The 20,103-nt window shown below is 44.7% G+C and overlaps 1 protein-coding gene across 2 annotated transcripts in view; it reads right to left on the minus strand.

Annotated features, from left to right (window-relative positions):
- Positions 1-4,440: 4,440 nt before the first annotated feature.
- Positions 4,441-20,103, minus strand: part of LOC115113553 (docking protein 4-like) — a 57,289-nt gene continuing 41,626 nt past the window's right edge. Inside the window, exons 3-9 of one of the 2 annotated variants that reach the window (XM_029641333.2) lie at positions 16,996-17,103; positions 15,004-15,118; positions 14,776-14,895; positions 6,707-6,896; positions 5,929-6,067; positions 5,697-5,811; positions 4,441-5,515 (exon numbers count right to left, since the gene is read on the minus strand). In XM_029641333.2, coding sequence (XP_029497193.1) covers positions 5,373-5,515; positions 5,697-5,811; positions 5,929-6,067; positions 6,707-6,896; positions 14,776-14,895; positions 15,004-15,118; positions 16,996-17,103 — 930 coding nt within the window. In that variant the 3' untranslated portion in view covers positions 4,441-5,372. Of the gene's footprint in view, positions 5,516-5,696; positions 5,812-5,928; positions 6,068-6,706; positions 6,897-14,775; positions 14,896-15,003; positions 15,119-16,995; positions 20,005-20,103 lie in introns of those variants that run through there. The other variant, XM_029641331.2, reaches the window with a different exon arrangement.

A 20,103-nucleotide genomic window follows, 5' to 3' on the forward strand; every position in this document is an offset into this window, starting at 1 on the left:
TCTGAAATAAATGTCTGAATGTCTGAAATGTGCTTTGAATAATTCAACTCTTAAACTTTCTGAACACACATTTAGCCGATTTATTAACATGGAGGAGGAACATGTTTGAAATTAGGGTCCCTCAGCTTGTCCAAGTCATTCCTCACCAGCCGAAGTAGGTTCCTAAACCTAACAAGACTGTGCTGGACAACTGGCAAACAAAGATAGCAAAATATGTTTTATATTTCTCAAAAATCCTGGTGAAATTGATTATTTGTAGACAGTTGGCTTGGCCCACAATCTAGTCCACTAGCAGTTGTAAAATGTAGTTAAAGTATTGTTAAATATACAAACGTGCAAGTGAATTGTATGTGACATGTGAGGTTAAGTTTGCATCTGTGTTCCTGCTACGTCGTGGTATTGATGCTAAATAACATGCACGTTGGGATTTCTGTGGAAAAAACCCAGTGTCAACCACAAAACTAAGGAGTGATGCACCACAAAAAAAGATGTTCAATCCATCATGAGATATCCAGTCCTATTGCAATTCTTATCCAGGAGGGATTTGGCCCATAGAATTGTTATGAAAAAAACTGTACAAGCACTTTCTATGATGTCACTTGCTGTCTGATGAAAACCAAACTAAATGTTTTGCCCAATTTAAAAATATATATTTTTTATTGAAAGCACTAACTCACCTCAATGTACTCTGAACATTTCATGACTCTAGAACAAATGAATCCTCTGGAAATGTCATCATTTTATGTTTGTTCATGGGAAAATATGATCATCTTTTCAATTTCCTGAAACGCTTCTGTTTTGGAGAGTGGGTTTTCACCAGATGGCGACAACAAAAAAAGAGTACCAAGAGAAAGAGCAACGATGGAAACATACACAAAGTCTAAGGAGTTGTCAGGAGAGGAGGTAAAGGGGACTAAGTGGAATGAAACGTCATACGTTAGGACCCATGGAGGGAGTATGAAAACTCCTCCCATTCCAGAAGAATTGTATCAAATCCTTCCCCTCCATACATCATCCCCACGGTAACATCTCTCTTTCATCCAATCAGTAAAATCACTTAGATGACCCCATGATCAGGTGAATCTTTGATCTTTATTTCCCTGTGCCGAGTAATCGTCTCTGAAAATCTTCACCCACATAGCTGGACAAACAAGTCCACCAACATTTCAATCTTGCCATCGTTACACAGTATAAAAATGTGTTGAGTGCATGCATTTCAAAGAAACGTCCCCCAAATAATCCCTGTCACGGAACATACACATCACACGCTCTCACACACACATCTAGAGACTACATGATGTGAAATAAATAGTACTGTATATACAAGAGCCCAAGAGGGCAGCAACAACAACTCATGTATGTATACAGTCACACAATACATAGGGTAAAGATTAATGTTCAACAAAAAGCTTAGCCCTTTATGTTAACAGGAGATAAATAATACTGAAAGTGTAAATGTGTGTTTTATTGGATTCCAGCATTTAACAAGTAGCCTTAGACATCAGACTGTCCCACTCTGGCCAACTCAAATAAATAGCATTACACAATGTCCCTACCAAAACATCCTTGTCAATGAGATTCGAAAATTACCTCATTTTATAAGCTTCACGTACAATAACTTGAACAGTGGTGATATACTGTGTGTGAGATATATATATATATATATATATATATATATATGAAGTCGGAAGTTTACATACACCTTAGCCAAATACATTTAAACTCAGTTTTTCACAATTCCTGACATATAATCCTAGTAAAAATTCCCTGTGTTAGGTCAGTTAGGATCACCACTTTATTTTAAGAATGTGAAATGTCAGAATAATAGTAGAGAATTATTTATTTCATCACATTCCCAGTGGGTCAGAAGTTTACATACACTCAATTAGTATTTGGTAGCATTGCCTTTAAATTGTTTAACTTGGGTCAAACGTTTTGGGGAGCCTTCCACAAGCTTCCCACAGTAAGTTGGGTGAATTTTGGCCCTTTCCTCCTGACAGAGCTGGTGTAACTGAGTCAGGTTTGTTGGCCTCCTTGCTGGCACACGCTTTTTCAGTTCTGCCCACAAATATTCTATGGGATTGAGGTCAGGGATTTGTGATGGCCACTCCAATACCTTGACTTTGTTGTCTTTAAGCCATTTTGCCACAACTTTGGAAGTATGCTTGGGGTCATTGTCCATTTTGAAGACCCATTTGCGACCAAGCTTTAACTTCCTGCCTGATGTCTTGAGATGTTGCTTCAATATATCCACAATTTTCCTTCCTCATGATGCCATCTATTTTGTGAAGTGCACCAGTCCCTCCTGCAGCAAAGCACCCTCACAACATGTTGCTGCCACCCCCGGGCTTCACGGTTGGCATGGTGTTCTTCGGCTTGCAAGCCTCCCCCTTTTTCCTCCAAACATAACGATGGTCATTATGGCCCAACAGTTCTATTTTTGTTTCATCAGACCAGAGGACATTTCTCCAGAAAGTACAATCTTTGTCCCAATGTGCAGTTGCAAACCGTAGTCTGGATTTTTATGGCGGTTTTGGAGCAGTGGCTTCTTCCTTGCTGAGCGGCCTTTCAGGTTATGTTAATATAGGACTCATTTTACTGTGGATATAGATACTTTTGTACCCGTTTCCTCCAGCATCATCACAAGGTCCTTTGCTGTTGTTCTGGGATTGATTTGCACTTTTCGCACCAAAGTACATTCAGCTCTAGGAGACAGAATGCGTCTCCTTCCTGAGCGGTATGACGGCTGCGTGGTCCCATGGTGTTTATACTTGCGTAATATTGTTTGTACAATAGTGGTACCTTCAAGCATTTGGAAATTGCTCCCAAGGATGAACCAGACTTGTGGAGGTCTACAGTTTTTTTTCTGGGGTCTTGGCTGATTTCTTTGGACTTTTCTATGATGTCAAGCAAAAAGGCACTGAGTTTGAAGGTAGGCCTTGAAACACATCCAAAGGTACACCTCCAATTAACTCAAATGTAATTTAGCCTATCAGAAGCTTCTAAAGCCATGACATCCTTTTCTGGAATTTTCCAAGCTGTTTAAAAGGCACAGTCAACTTAGTGTATGTAAACTTCTGACCCACTGGAATTGTAATACAGTGAATTATAAGTTAAATAATTTGTCTGTAAACAATTGTTGGAAAAATGACTTGTGTCATGCACAAAGTAGATGTCCTAACCGACTTGCCAAAACTATAGTTTGTTTACAATAAATTTGTGGACTGGTTGAAAAACGAGTTTTAATTACTCCAGCCTAAGTGTATGTAAACTTCCAACTTCAACTGTATATTGTCGGAAGTTTACATACACTTACGTTGAAGTCATTAAAACTCGTGTGTGTGTGTGTGTGTGTGTATATATATATATATATATATATATATCTCACTACAGGGTGCATTTGCTGGGTTATATCCAAGTGTCACAAATAAATACACAGTTGGAAAATCTTAGTTCATAGTCAATCAAATACGCCAATGTTGAGATGGGTTTAAATAATTAGCATTATTAGTTGTAAACCCAATCTTATGTAAGAACTCTGTAGAGGGCAGGTTTTATACTGTACTCCCAGCTATAAATACATGTTTTTCTCTCTTTGTGCAACAGTCATCTACTAACTAACCCACCAGCAGTATCTAGGCTACAGCCCTAAAATAAAAGGACTCCATGTGAGGGTCCTCTGAGGCAGGTAACATATGGACCCGCCCTAGATCTGTGCTTATCCCTCACATGACCCAAATTAAGAGCAATGCCTCCTGATTTATCAAAACACATAAAAAAAAATGTTATCTTCAAGTGCAAACATGTCAAGAGCCATTTTGGTCAGGCGGTAACCCACCCCACACACCAGAAAGTCTGTGAAACTACAAACACGGGACATTAATAATGATTATCACAACTTCACTAGTTCATTATACTCTTGTGCCTGACAGGAAACTCAATGAGGAGCCACACTATGACACAGTCCGTGGTGTCTCCCTCAGACCGTGGACCTCCACAACAATGATGAGGTTCGAGGGAGTGGCTACATCTTTGTGACATTTACATTTTTAAATCTAGTTTATTATTTACCATGTCTAAATTCTCTCTTAACATTGGTTTTAAAGTGGCCATATGTCAGTCACTGTGTATTCCATTCATGCAGTACACACACAGAGGACAGGGTTCCACTACCATTATGAACAGCCTTGGATGTCTTCAAAACCCAATGGCAGGAAACCAAGAGAAAACAACAAACGAAGTCATGACTTCAGAGGCATGTGGCTCTCCCTCCCTCCCCCCCTCTCTCCCTCCCTCTCTCTCCCCCCCCTCTCTCCCTCCCTCTCTCTCCCTCCCTCCCCCTCTCTCCCTCCCTCTCTCTCCCCCTCCCTCCCTCTCTCTCCCTCCCCTCCCTCCCTCCCTCTCTCTCTCCCTCCCTCTCTCCCTCCCTCCCTCCCTCGCCTCTCTCTATCCTCCCAGAAAAATCTATGTCTATTTTCTTTATCAGACAGAACAGAATACAAGGCAAAGTCAGCTATGTCTGCTACAAGTTGTTTTTTTTTAAGTAAAAGAAAGAAAGATGAAAGACAAGTGGTCCATTGTTTCTCTGTGGAATTAGACCAGATGTTTGTTTGGATGATAGTCCAGGGACAGTCTCTCTTCCACCCACACACACACACAGACTTGGAAGCCAAGGCCAGTTCTTGGGAGGAAACTGTTGTCTTACATACGCGTCTGTCAGATTGAGGTTATGGGTTGGAGCTAGCGCCACAATCATTATCATGCTGGAGCTGGATGGTAGGAAGGGGTCCTTCTGTTCTGACCCCCAATAAGAGCTATATGGGGACGTCCTGAGCCCGTAACATTGAACTTTGCTAAGAGCTGGCATGAGGTACAAGTAGAGGTCTTTCGCAAAGGGGGTTGAGGTGAATCCCCCCAGAAAAAAAACATGATTTCACAGGGGTTAGAAGAGAGGACACCCACTAAATCACATCCTTACAGCTCACACCCATCCTCCTCTGTTCCTCCTCCATGCCCACAGCAGAGTAGAGAGCGATGCACCATGCCACAATGTCAGCTCACTAAGAGGCAACATGCCACTGCCGGCTCACACAATGCACTTTGACCCCACAGTGAGGGATTCTGGGGGTTGAAGTTCCTTCAGGTAACCAGCCTTTGAAGAGAAGACTAGAGGCGCTGTCACGTCCTGCTTCAGAGAGCTACCAGCTTTAGGGTAGGTCCTATGACCCCACCCCAACCTGATTGGCTGGAGGGTAGATGAGGGGGCTTGGAGTCGAGGTGAGCGCTGCAGAGAAAGGAGAATGGGAGGAGTGTTCGGATACAGAGTAGGGTTGTGGTGGAGGAGGCTAGGGGTCTGCAATGCACCCCTGGGATCACTGGCTGGGGTAGGTGGGGTAGCGGACGGGGGAGTGTTGGCTGTGTGCCAGGGGCATGGTAGAGTGGCGTGGCTCTGAGGGCAGTCGGGTGGAGAGCAGGTCTGCATCAGCGCCAGTCTGAGAACCACCAAACATGTCACCTACAGGACAGGACAGGACACAAGAGACAGACGAGAAAAAGTCATGTCTACAGGTGCAGCCTACTCTATAAGCTTCTGTATGATTCGTTAAACTCCAGACCCCATGTTCATATTCAGACCAATGTTCCCACTCTAGCCCCAGTGCTGTGTGGTTGAGATTGTAGTCTAGGCTGTGGTTTACCATGGGCTGGGTCCATGCCCCCCTGAGTGCCAGTGATATGGTGCCAAAAGGCACTGCGGGGCAGGATGGCCGTGGGTGTACAGGGGTAGGAGCCCGTCTCAGAACCTTTAGACAACTGAGAGAGAAAAAATGATAAAAAAACACAGTATTATATAACCACCAGAGAGAATACTTTGTGTGTGTGTGTGTGTGTGTGTGTGTGTGTGTGTGTGTGTGTAAAACTGTGCCTTACTCTGCTGTTCTTCTCCATCTCCATCAGAACTCTCTTGTGCTGCTCAGCGATGGCCAGGGTGGAGGAGTGGACTCTCTGGTAGATCTGTTCTCCCTCCCGCGTCTGGAATGTGTACAGGCCTTCTCCACTGTCACACATCCTGGAACACACCAACACACACTGCTCAGTACAACATGCATGTGTATACAGGCCATAATATAGGTAATATCGACAATTCACCATATGTAGATATGTTTTTTAAACAGTCCTTTTGCAGGCACACTGTATTTACCACAAATTGTTCTCAAGCGATTGACAGCCAATCGTACTGCATTCTAACTACCACCAGGGTGCAGTGTGGGACTACGTTCTCCCTACTGGCAGTACACTCTTATCTTTGTCCTTTGGGGGGCACCCTGCAAGTGGACCGAATCCTTTCTTTTCAAGTTTATCAAAGCACAGGAGGAGATAAGAACGCCTCGCTCACCATTGATTTTCCTCTAATCTATTCAATCAATCTCTTTATGAGGCTCTCCTGGGCAGGGCACCTGTCTGTCTGACTGTGTGTGTGTGTGTGTGTGTGTGTGTGTGTGTGTGTGTGTGTGTGTGTGTGTGTGTGCACGCATGTGCGAGCATGAGTGTGTGTGGTCCGTATGCGTGTTTCATCAAGCGATCTATGGGCTAGGCACAGACAACTGGTTACACAGTCCTGCTTTTCTGCAGCTTTTGCATTCTTCTCCCCATTCCTCACTCTCCATACCCCTCCCTCCCTCCCTCCCTCAATGGGTGTCTCCCTCACCGTCCAGCCTCGAAGGTGAAGCGCGTGGCATCTCGTCCGTAGCGGCGCAGGGAGCAGAGAGGCCAGGTGACCAGTTTGGTGCGAGGGTTGTGGATGTCCCACAGGTAGATATTCTCATGGGTGATCTGCATCATACACTCCCCATAGATGTCCAGGTTAGGGCAGGGCAGTAGGAACACATTGAAACGCTCTGACAGGGAGACAGGAAGGGATATTAATAGTTAGTTCAGCTTAGTTCAGCATGACATACCACATATTATAAAGTGACTTGTAGAAAGCCAGGACCCGTATCCACATAGCATCTCAGAGAGGAGGAGAGATGATCCATTTAGCAATAATAATAAGAGACTGGTAGCAGCAGCTGTGTTGTGTGTGTGTAAAAAGTCAGTGCAGGTGGTCAGTCCAGTTTAAGTGTTCAGCATTCTGATGGTTTGTAGATAGAAACCGTTGGTATCAGACCCCATGTTCCAACGGTAAAGAAGTGAACGGGGTGTGTTTGAAAAATATAAACTCAGCAAAAAAAGAAACGTCCACTGACTGTCAACTGCTTTTATTTTTCAGCAAACTTAACATGTGTAAATATTTGTATGAACATAACAAGATTCAACAAATGAGACATAAACTGAACAAGACATGTGACTAACAGAAATGGAATAATGTGTCCCTGAACAAAAGGGTTGTCAAAATCAAAAGTAACAGTCAGTATCTGGTGTGGCCACCAGCTGTATTAAGTACTGCAGTGCATCTGCTCCTCATGGACTGCACCAGATGTGCCAGTTCTTGCTGTGAGATGTTACCCCACTCTTCCACCAAGGCACCTGCAAGTTCCCAGACATTTCTGGGGAGAATAGCCCTAGCCCTCACCCTCCGATCCAACAGGTCCCAGACGTGCTCAATGGGATTGAGATCTGGGCTCTTCGCTGGCCATGGCAGAACACTGACATTCCTGTCTTGCAGGAAATCATGCACAGAACGAGCAGTATGGCTGGTGGCATTGTCATGCTAGAGGGTCATGTTAGGATGAGCCTGCAGGAAGGGTACCACATGAGGGAGGAGGATGTCTTTCCTGTAACTCACAGCGCTGAGATTGTCTGCAATGACAACAAGCTCAGTCCGATGATGGTGTGACACACCGCCCCAGACCATGAGGGACCCTCCACCTTCAAATCCCGCTCCAGAGTGCAGACCTCGGTGTATCGCTCATTCCTTCGACGATAAAAGCAAATTCGACCACCACCTCCTGGTGAGACAAAACTACGACTCGTCAGTGAAGAGCACTTTTTGCCAGTCCTGTCTGGTCCAGCGACGGTGGGTTTGTGCCCATAGGCGACATTGTTGCCGGTGATGTCTGGTGAGGACCTGCAGGCCTACAAGCCCTCAGTCCAGCCTCTCTCAGCCTATTGCAGACAGTGAGCACTGATGGGCAGATGTTGTTGCCATCTTGTACCTGTCCCACAGATGTGATGCTCGGATGTACCGATCCTGTGCAGGTGTTGTTACACGTGGTCTGCCACTGCGAGGATGATCAGCTGTTTTTCAGAGTCAGTAGAAAGGCCTCTTTAGTGTCCTAAGTTTTCATAACTGTGACCTTAATTACCTACCGTCTGTAAGCTATTAGTGTCTTGAACGACCGTTCCACAGGTGCATGTTAATTCATTGTTTATGGTTCATTGAACAAGCATGGGAAACAGTGTTTAAACTCTTTACAATGAAGATCTGTGAAGTTATTTGGATTTTTACGAAATATCTTTGAAAGACAGGGTCGTTTCTTTTTTTGCTGAATTTATATATACAGTATACAGTGCCTTCGCAAAGTATTCAGACCCCTTGACTTTTTCCACATTTTGTTAGGTTACAGAGATTACTCATCAATCTACCCACAATACCCCATAATGACAAAGAGAAAACAGGTTTTTAGAAATGTTTGCAAATGTTTTCAAACTAAAGAACTGCAATACCTTATTTACATAAGTATTCAGACCCTTTGCTATGAGACTTGAAATTTAGCTCAAGTGCATCCTGTTTCCATTGATCATGCATGAGATGTTTCTACAACTTGATTGGAGTCCACCTGTGGTAAATTCAATTGGCTGGACATGATTTGGAAAGGCACACATCTGTCAATATAAGGTCCCACAGTTTACAGTGCATGTCAGAGCAAAAACCAAGCCATGAGGTCGAATGAATTGTCTGTCGAGCTCTGAGACAGGATTATGTTGAGGCACAGATCTGGAAAAATGTCCTCTGGTATGATGAAACAAAAATAGAACTGTTTGGCCATAATGACCATTGTTATGTTTGGAGGAAAAGGGGGATGCTTGCAAGCCGAAGAACACCATGCCAACCGTGAAGCACGGGGGTGGCAGCATCATGTTGTGGGGATGCTTTGCTGCAGGAGGGACTGGTGCACTTCACAAAATAGATGGCGTCATGAGGAAGGAAAATTATGTGGATATATTGAAGCAACATCTCAAGACATCAGGCAAGAAATTAAAGCTTGGTCGCAAATGGGTCAAACCTGACTCAGTTACACCAGCTCTGTCAGGTGGAATGGGCCAAAATTCAGACAACTTATTGTGGGAAGCTTGTGGAAAGCTAACCGAAACGTTTGCCCCAGGTTAAACAATTTAAAGGCAATTCTACCAAATACTAATTGAGTGCATGTAAACTTCTGACCCAATGGGAATGTGATGAAAGAAATAAAAGCTGAAATAAATCACTCTACTATTATTGTGACATTTCACATTCTTAAAATAAAAGTGGTGATCCTAACTGACCTGAAACGGGGATTTTTTTTTTTACTAGGATTAAATGTCAGGTATTGTGAAAAACAGAGTTTAAATGTATTTGGCTAAGCTTTATGTAAACTTCCGACTTCAACTGTAATTCCAATGTTGTTGTATTAGCAATATCTTTGTATCCTGCTCTCCTCCTCATTGTTGTCTCCTTACATGTCATCATAGTAACCAAACATATGTGTATTTGTGACAGAAAGGTGAGGTAACAGAAGGAGTTGTTATTTCCTCCATATTTTTAAAGCGTTGCTTTAGATCACAAAACGACACAAATAGCCTCATTTATGCATGATATATTAGACAACTAAACTGCTAGAGGCAACAAGTCAACAAAATGCATCACTGCTCCTATGAAGCAACAGAACTGAAAATGACAGCTCCCTGTGAATACATACAGAGTGGTACACCAGTACTTAGAAGTAATCATCTATGAGGATATAGTGGAGAATCCTCTGTTAGTTGCTGAGGCAGTCATGCCATTCTTAATTTTTATTCCAAACAAGCTGCAGAGCTTCATCAGCATCAGCTCCACTATCTCTTCCTCCTCTGAGGGCTTGTGATGTATTTTCTCTTGAGTAAACACCACCAGGATGACTGAGATGAACAGGTTCAGAACCACAAAGGTCATGAATATAATGCAGGATCCGATGAGGAACGCACCGGGTTGTAATCAAGAACCTCGTCATAGTTGAAGATGCCCAGTTACAAGCTAACCATGGTCAGAGCAGCATCCAAGAGAGTCCTATAAGAGTACAGCTTCCAGCCATACATCACATAAGAAGTGATAGAATAGGCCAGGGACATAATGGTGATAACTACGAGGAAGCCTGGTATGTCAGTCCAGGCTCGTTGCAGTGCGGCTGTGATCATGTGTAGCTTGGGGTTGAGCCTCAGCAGATGCCACTGTAGCCAGTAGCACCAGGAATGCGATCAGATACCCCAGCACTACATCTGCTGTGGCTGTCTCATGGAAACTGGCAAACTGGTCTTTATGGTTGTGGTAGTACTCCATGTCCCGGTTCCCTAACACGGTCCTCTTAATGAAGACAGACAATGTACTCCAGCTCAGGAGGATGATGGCGAGCTCCAGGCGGTTGCACTTTGTCTTGAATTAAGCCCACTTCTGCTGCTTCATTAGCTTGCCCTGAACATACATGTAGTAGAGGATAAAGAGGAAATAGATGACCTCAGAGGCCATGACAAAGATGTGGAGTCCACCGGTAGGCTGGTATAGTCGGACACTCTGCAGCTCACTGCGAAACTGGAACGCTCTACAGCTGTGGTCTTCAGCACGAGTGTGACAATGTGAACTCTACAAAGACTGCTCGGGTGAACATATCAAGCCAGGTGTTGTCAAACAGATACTGAAGGGTACTGCTAGCGTTCTGTGACTCACAGAACTCACTCCACCACAAACCCCCCCTCCCCTGTGGAGGACCACACTGCCCCAGATGGGTTGGGATCTGAGTCGGGCCTGGGTTTGGTACTGCCAGGGGCTGCGGAGGGTCTTTGAGATGTTTTCACTCGCAGAGCGGTTCCAGCCTGGCTCATAGGAGCTCATGTCCTCCACCTCCCATGAGTATGGACCATGACAGTCAGGTACAGCCTGGCGCATGGAGCGGGCGATGCCACAGGAGTTCTTCTGCACCCTCATCTGGCGAAGATGGGCATTACCAACCAGTTTGGAGTTCCCATCTGTGATGAAACCTGGGAACTCTCCAAAGAGGTTGCTGAGCAGAGAGGTATTTGCCCAGGTGAACACATCTTTGTGACTCATGCTGTCTGAGATCCCTTGGCTGAAGCTGCCAGATGTGCTGAGTCAGGAAGTAAGCGTTAGGGTCCCGCTGACCATATGCCACCAGGAGCAACATCCACATGAACCCCATGTAGATGAGAATCTCTTTGATGAGGGCAAAGACCTTCTGCTCCTTGATCATATTGTTCCTCATCCTCTCGATGTCTGTGGGAGGAGGGGGCTGGTAGAAGCTGCATGTGCTATCCCTCCTGACAGCCCACACTACATCAGGGTCATCTGGGTTTCGGACCTCCCCCTCAAACGTGGGATCCCCATACTCCTCCTGATCAACTTTCGTCAGAATGAGCAGGTCCCGTTTCGAGTAATTGTCCAGGATTGGTGGGAGCACGGTCTCAGTGATGTTCTGAGCCGTCTTCACCACCCACTGGAGTGCCTAGTAGTCGTGAACAGAGCAATTCGTGTACCAAGACCAGTGCTCTGAGCTTGGTGACGAGTTGAGGGAACTATAGTGTTGAATGCTGAACTGTAGTCAATGAACAGAATTATCACGTAGGTTTTCCTCTTGTCCAGATGTGTTACGGCCATGTGAATAGTAATGGAGATGGCCTCTTCCGTGGATCTGTTGGAGCGGTAGGCAGATTGTAGTGGGTCCAGTGTGTCTGGCATGCTGGTCTTGATGTGGGCCATGACCAGCCTCTCGAAGCACTTCATGATGACCGGGGTAAGAGCTACGGGCTGATAGTCATTAGGCATGTCACCTTGTTTTTCTTTGGCACTGGGATGATTGTGGTTTCCTTGAAGCAGGTGGGGAATACAGGTGGAATATGTCAGAGACGATGCCCACCAGCTGGTCAGCACACACTCTGAGGACGCGGTTTTGTGAGTATTCACTCTTTTGACAGTTCTCAAACTCAAGTCAGCCTCGGAGAGCAAAATCACCTTGCCGTCTGGAGCAGTGAGAGTCTTCCTGGATGGCTCGGTATTGTTTGCCTCAAAGCATGCATAGAATGTGTTAAGCTTGTCGGAAGGGAGGCTTTGGTGGGCACCACTCAGCTGGATTTGCCTTTCTAGTATTTGATAGTCGCTAGTCCTTGCCACATGAGTCGTGAGCCTGAGTTGTTGAACATCAATTCAAGTTTGAGTCTGTATTGTCATTTTGGGTCCCTAATGGATATGTTGAGCTCGTACGTGTTTCAACTTGTACACATCGTGCTCCACCGGGTCATCTGGGTTTGTTCTTCTGACATTGAATGCTGCAGAAATTGACTGGCCTGCACAGGGCGCTGACCTCAACCCCATCAAACACCTTTGGGATGAAATGTATAACCGACTGCTAGCCAGGCCTAATCGCCCAACATCAGTGCCCGACTTCACAAAATGCCCTTGTGGCTGAATGGAAGCAAGTCCTCGCAGCAATGTTCCAACATCTAGTAAGAAAGCATTCCCAGAAGAGTGAAGGAATTAGTTTCACACATGCTTGGTTAAAATTCCCCATGACAATAAAGACTGCTTCGGGGTGTGAGGATTCTGGATAATGTACAGTTTGCTGACTGCCGCCTTGGTGTTCGCTTGTGGCGGTATGTACACAGCTGTGATAATAACATGCGTGAATTCTCTGAGCATATAGCGGGGTTGACATTTTAGCATCATAAACTCCAGGTCAGATGAACAGGAGCTTAAGATGTTTTCAACTTCGGTACACCGGGAATTGTTGATGAGGAGGAGTACACCTCTCCCTACTCTTACCAGAAGCCGCCGTTCGATCCATACGGAAAATGGAAAAGCCGTCTGGTTAAATAGCAGAGTCGAGTGTCCATAAACCATCCCACTGGGAACAAACTGGTTGAATCAATGTTGTTTCAACGTAATTTGTCAATGTATTGTGATGTGCATTGTGACATGGAATTTTTTTCAACCAGGTTTTCCATCCAATCTTTTAATGTGAGTAAAGTACATGTCAGATAAAACATTTAATGACAGGCCTGATGGAAACAGCACATTTTTCTGTAAACTTTCCAAATGTCGACAAAACAAAATACGCTAGACAAGGTGGAATCTTATCGTGTCTGTAAAATGAATTATGCGACAGATGGCAGTGGAAATGCCTTCATGAGCAACTGGAGAGAAAGTACCAAGACCAGAGTGGGCACATTTGTTACAGCCTATAAGGCAACATTGTTTTTGGCAAACCTATCAGCAGAGTTGAAAATGCGATGAATGGAGGGGGGGTGGAGGGTACATGGGGAAATCATTTTTATGTGCGCTACATCAGACACAGCCTGATTTGATTTAGTCCTCTTCTTTAACTCTGATTCTTGGTTGAGATGACGCGAATCCAACATATGAATTATTAATTTGTAGACAAACTGGAATTTGTTGACAACCCAAAACAATACATAATCTCTTTTAACAAATGATATGTTGGATTCACCTCTAACTAAAGCAAAAATTAAAGTTAAAGAAGAGTATTAAGCCAGTGGCTCAGACGAAGCATTAGATATCCTTTAAAATGTTGATATTCATTTGCGTTGTCAACCAAACACAATTCAATATTACTTTTGTAATATAGTAAATAGCCTAAAGGTAAGGCTATTTTACAAACTTATGTGACAGTAGTTATTCAACCTTAAAACGAGTAGCACATCCACAGCCACATTTTGAGGTTAGCATACTGTAACTATAAATGTCTTCTTATGTCATCATAGAAAGGGGTCATGTTCAAGACAGCGAGGCTGCAGATCTGTAGAGATCATCACCATTGCTGTAATAATCTGCGCAGAAAACCGAACAGCGTGGATCACTTTGCACCATGTACTTTTAATGTCCTCTCAACTGCAATTCAGGTCATTTGGTCGTGCTGTAGGATGAAGCACAGTGATAACACGTTAAGATGTAGAAATACTAAATATCTGCCATTGTATTCCCATTTGAACTTTGTTGTGCTTTTTAAAAAATGGTTGAAAGCTCAGTGATAACACATTTAGATGACAACTGAACCAACAATCAGACATCATTTGGGGCGGCAGGGTAGCCTAGTGGTTAGAGCGTTGGACTAGTACCCAAAAGGTTGCAAGTTCGAATCCCCGAGCTGACAAGGTACAAATCTGTCATTCTGCCCCTGAACAGGCAGTTAACCCACTAGGCCGTCAGTGAAAATAAGAATTTGTTCTTAACTGACTTGCCTAGTAAAATAAAAGGTCAAATCAATTTTAAAAAATTGTTTATTTCCATTAGAATTTGGTTGTGTTTTTAGATGGTTGAAAGCATAGTGATAACTTCCTCTTCTTCGTTATCTTGGTCAGCAGCAACAGGTAAGCCCGCGCGGGGAAAAAAGGAGTGTAGTATCCCAGATCTGGGAGGCTGAGAGATAAGTGTGTAGCCTACGATTCATGATCCAGAGGTGTTTGTCATCGTAGGAAAATGCAAACATTCTGAGCAAACAAAGAAATAATGAATGCAAAAATAGCCATAAAGCATTGTCGAGCAGGACTGTGCCATGGTGCTGGTCAGACACTCACCTGTATGTTCACACTGAACACCTGCTGCCAGCAAGTCCGGCTCTCCTAGACTGATGTCATTGAGGCGGGTCCCCAGGCATTCGATTGACAGGGTTTTGAACCACTCCTCTGCTTCTAGCTCTAAGTTTAGACCAATGGGATGCAAAGAGAGACGTCATAAAACAGGAAACGTCAGAGATGATTGTGAGAAAACATCTATTGCAATAAGGTAGGTGTGGTGTGGAGCACCTGATTCACAGGTGAACATGCGCGAGGTGTCATCGGTAAAGACGATGGCTACTGCCTGGCGCTTGGTGTCCCTTGGGAGCCTTGTGACATTCTTCACATTGCTGATCTCGGTCACCTGGGCAACAGGAAAGTTCAAGAGATCAGACAAACACGGAGAGAGGTTGAAAGGGTCAGACAAGCTGTCTAAATACTGTATGATGTGCTGCCGGTTGACCGGATTCAGTTTTCCGAGAGAAAGGAGAGGAGAGAAAGAGGGAGTGTTGAAGCCAGGTGTAGTGGTCACCCTATGCCCAGACACTTCAGAGAGACTTGGATTCTGGCTGGGAGTGGGAGGCTGGCTTTGATCTGTGTTACTCTCATCTCCTTCAGCCTCCTCTGTGTGTGTGTGTGTGTGTGTGTGTGTGTGTGTGTGTGTGTGTGTGTGTGTGTGTGTGTGTGTGCGTTGATCCTTTCAGACACGCACGTTTGCTCCCTGCAGCTAAACAGGGGGCTCAGAGAACAGACGGACTGAATGACTGACTTTCTAATGACACACACACACACACACACACACACACACACACACACACACACACACACACACAGTGGGGCAAAAAAGTATTTAGTCAGCCACCAATTGTGCAAGTTCTCCCACTTCAAAAGATGAGAGATGCCTGTAATTTTCATCATAGGTACACTTCAACTATGACAGACAAAATGAGGGAAAAAAAATCCAGAAAATCACATTGTAGGATTTTTAATGATTTTACTTGCAAATTATGGTGGAAAATAAGTATTTGGTCACCTACAAACCTGACAGACCTGAATCTGCAATAGGTAAGCAGCTTGGTTTGAAGAAATCAACTGTGGGAGCAATTATTAGGAAATGGAAGACATATAAGACCACTGATAATCTCCCTCGATCTGGGGCTCCACGCAAGATCTCACCCCGTGGGGTCAAAATGATCACAAGAACGGTGAGCAAAAATCCCAGAACCACACGGGGGGACCTAGTGAATGACCTGCAGAGAGCTGGGACCAAAGTAACAAAGCCTACCATCAGTAACACACTACGCCGCCAGGGACTCAAATCCTGCAGTGCCAGACGTGTCCCCCTGCTTAAGCCAGTACATGTCCAGGCCCGTCTCAAGTTTGCTAGAGAGCATTTGGATCATCCAGAAGAAGATTGGGAGAAAGTCATATGGTCAGATGAAACCAAAATATAACTTTTTGGTAAAAACTCAACTCGTCGTGTTTGGAGAACAAAGAATGCTGAGTTGCATCCATAGAACACCACCCGCCCGGGCAACGAAGGAGTGGCTTCGTAAGAAGCATTTCAAGGTCCTGGAGTGGCCTAGCCAGTCTCCAGATCTCAACCCCATAGAAAATCTTTGGAGGGAGTTGAAAGTCCGTGTTGCCCAGCAACAGCCCCAAAACAGCACTGCTCTAGAGGAGATCTGCATGGAGGAATGGGCCAAAATACCAGCAACAGTGTGTGAAAACTTTGTGAAGACTTACAGAAAACATTTGACCTCTGTCATTGCCAACAAAGGGTATAATAACAAAGTAATGAGATAAACTTTTGTTATTGACCAAATACTTATTTTCCACCATAATTTGCAAATAAAAGATTATCAGTGGTCTTAAATTTCCTAATAATTGCCTACAATTTCTTCAAACCAAGCTGATTTCAGATTCAGGTCTGTCAGGTTTTTGACCAAATACATTTTCCACCATAATTTGCAAGTAAAATCATTAAAAATCCTACAATGTGATTTTCTGGATTTTTTTTCCCTCATTTTGTCTGTCATAGTTGAAGTGTACCTATGATGAAAATTACAGGCCTCTCTCATCTTTTTAAGTGGGAGAACTTGCACAATTGGTGGCTGACTAAATACTTTTTTGCCCCACTGTATATGTGTATCACCCACTCACAGTAATGCCACACACAGACATCCTCCTTCAAACTGACATTTGCCAATTGAAACGTGACTTAACATGCAGCACTCGTACCTTAGGACAAACTCTGATGTAAGCGGACTTCTCATCAGTGTACTTCTCCAGTCTGCGTGGTCCTTTACTGGACGACTTCTTAAACACCAGCCAGCAGCGGCGATAAATCTCAACACAAAAAGCAACAGTTAACATACTGCAACCAGCCACCCAACAGCAAGTTAATTTGGACCATATACACCCCATTTAAGCATAACGATTTACAATCTTTTGCTATCAAGAGCAGGCACACAATGGTTGTCTCTGGTTTACCTGATCAATTAACCAGGAAGTGTTAGAAGAAAATCAAAATAGCATTTAGTGATTAGCAATGAGTGAAAGAGAGACACAGAGAGAATGAGAGGGAACGAGACAGGTAGAAAATGAGAAGGAGCGCTCCGGGTCCTTGTCATCATTCAAACTCTGTTTATGCAAGACAATTCTATTATACATATGATATTGAGTTAAGAGGCAGACAAAGACACAAACTCTCCTGACGGAATAATGAGAAATCCATCGCAGTAATGCGAACAGGCACAGACACACACACACACACACACACACACACACACACACACACACACACACACACACCAATAAGATAGCTACTGCTTTAGTGGCATTTATCCCCCGTATCTGTTATAAAAGGCAGGGCCTTTATTTGATTGATGTTCCACTGTCCTTCTAAAGCAAACCTCCTGTTGCCAGGGCAACCTCAGGACCTGCACCGTACAGTACGGAACGGCCAGCCATCCCTAAGCCAATCCCCACATTCCGCTTTCCCTAACCCATTATCACATCCCTGTTGATTAGCTAGGGCCCACAGAGCCAGTGAAATCCCTTAGTGCACTGACTTAGTATAATGAATACAAAGACCCCGAACTGAGTGACAATGTCTCACTGCTGTAGAAAGACATACACCGGTGTCACTGTCACAGAGATAACAAGACCAATTAAATATGCAATTGTATTTATCGAGAGATTAAACAAGAGCGCCATCAACAAAGGCACACCGTAATGTGAGCGTGCTCAAATGGAGACATGGTGAAAGGAAAAAGCGTTGCTCTGAGGTGTCCTTTTTTAAATTGGTGACAATGAGTTTGAACCTTGAGGAGGGAGGGAGCCTTCAAAAAGACGGCCTCGGCTCCTCTATCGCCGTTTGCCTGTCTGATCCTGGCGTCAGCGGGATGAAAACGCTACCTTCAGTGGGATAGCTGACGGCGTGTTGAGAGCAGGTGCTCACCAGTCCATTATGTCTTAACGATATTAAGCTGTTCAATGGAGAGTTACCTCTGTGTATCTGCCATCTAGCTCCTGATTCTCCCCAATGTTATCCCAAACCAATTGGCTCAGTGCTTCATTGGACCTGTGTGCGTGTGTGTGTTGGCAATCTTGCAGTCCACTATCGTGCCCCCCCTCCGTTCTCCCCCTTCTTCTCCGCCCTCAGCTCCAGTGCTCAGAGCAATCAGGCCTTGCCAGGCAAACTGACTATGAAGCCTGGTAATTAAGCTAGTGGGTGGAGGAGCAGCGACAGAGATGACAAAAGAAAGAGAGTGAGAGTGAAACCGAGGATATAGTAGACAGGGACAGAGGGAGAGAGAGAGAGGGAGTGGGAGCTGTTAATTCTGCTCCGATACCTTGGCTCATTAAATATGAGGAAGTGATAGACGTCACATCGTTCAGAACTGAATAGTAATGTATTAGCCTACCTTGCCTCAAAAAAGAGAATTTGAAGCAATCTAAAATCTATTTCAGTGTCTCTCTGATCATACTGTGTTCAGCGGCAGGAAAAGCCCATCTACACACATACACACACACACACACACACACACACACACACACACACACACACACACACACTCCATCACCTCTGACGGAGCACAGCAAACCTAAGGTCACAGGTCAGCCACCTTATCCACCTCTGCTGTCACCAATTTCAAGGGTCTTTGTCCCCCAGAAGTGAGGAGCCATGCTCCCTGCCCTGTCGACCCAGGCCTAATGCATTTTAAACAGACTGACCCAGCCACGTCAAAAAGCACAGGTCCTGACAGCACCTCTACAGGGAGAATTACTCTGGCCACCACGGACAGAAAGACAGACAAAGAAAGAGCGAGAGAAAGACCTTTTATCTGTTGAAAGCAAAGGTGCCTGTAACAATGAGATTTGTGGAGATGGTCTCCCATTGTATTCCAAATGTCCCTGCTCCCATGCCATTTCTTAACAGTGAAAAGGAAGTATTTTATAGGTTGCCATTGATATTCCAGGCAGGTAGACATGCTTGCATGGCTCTCTCCCCTGAGGTGGAGCTAATCCCCTGTAAACAGGCCGGGAGGTGTGAGTGAGTGAGTGAGTGAGTGAGTGAGTGAGTGAGTGAGTGAGTGAGTGAGTGAGTGAGTGAGTGAGTGAGTGAGTGAGTGAGTGAGTGAGTGAGTGAGTGAGTGAGTGAGTGAGTGAGTGAGTGAGTGAGAGCGAGAGAACCTTGCATTAGTAGGGCATGAGTAAGGAACTATCGATCTCCCCAGTGGGACCGATAAGAGAATGTGAAAAGTCAAGTCACACGCTTACCGAGAGTGGGCTCAGCATTCATAAGGGTTATCAATGATCTATATCGCAGCCATTACACCCCTTTAAGAACCCTTTCAGAGAGTGATATCTGAGCTCTTCTTTAGACACATTGACAGGAACACAACAATCCACATACAGCATAGTGTGTAAATACATTACCCACATCCCCACACACGTGAACTACATCCTGCACCACTAATGCATCTTCCCTGTACAGTCGTTCTGCTAATCCACTCAGATTGCCCTCCTCAGTCTAATTGGCTCCACCCTGGTTCTCCTCCTCATCTCTGGCTCCCGACTGCCCCAGAAGGGGCCAGAGGCAGTTAGCCTACATTAATCCCCCTAGCTCCCAGGAGATCCTGCCTGTCACAGCAGCCCAATTGGGACGAGCCCCACCCCGGCCTGATCCCAGGATTAACCGGCTAATAACGGTAACAGGTTGACACCAGGCTGATGTCCAGCTTATTATACACACACACACACACACACACACACACACACACACACACACACTGTGTGGTTCAGAATATGAGAAATGTGCAGGTCTGAATAGAAAATTAATGG

This window comes from Oncorhynchus nerka, linkage group LG28, assembly GCF_034236695.1.
Source record: "Oncorhynchus nerka isolate Pitt River linkage group LG28, Oner_Uvic_2.0, whole genome shotgun sequence".
Lineage (NCBI taxonomy): Eukaryota > Metazoa > Chordata > Actinopteri > Salmoniformes > Salmonidae > Oncorhynchus > Oncorhynchus nerka.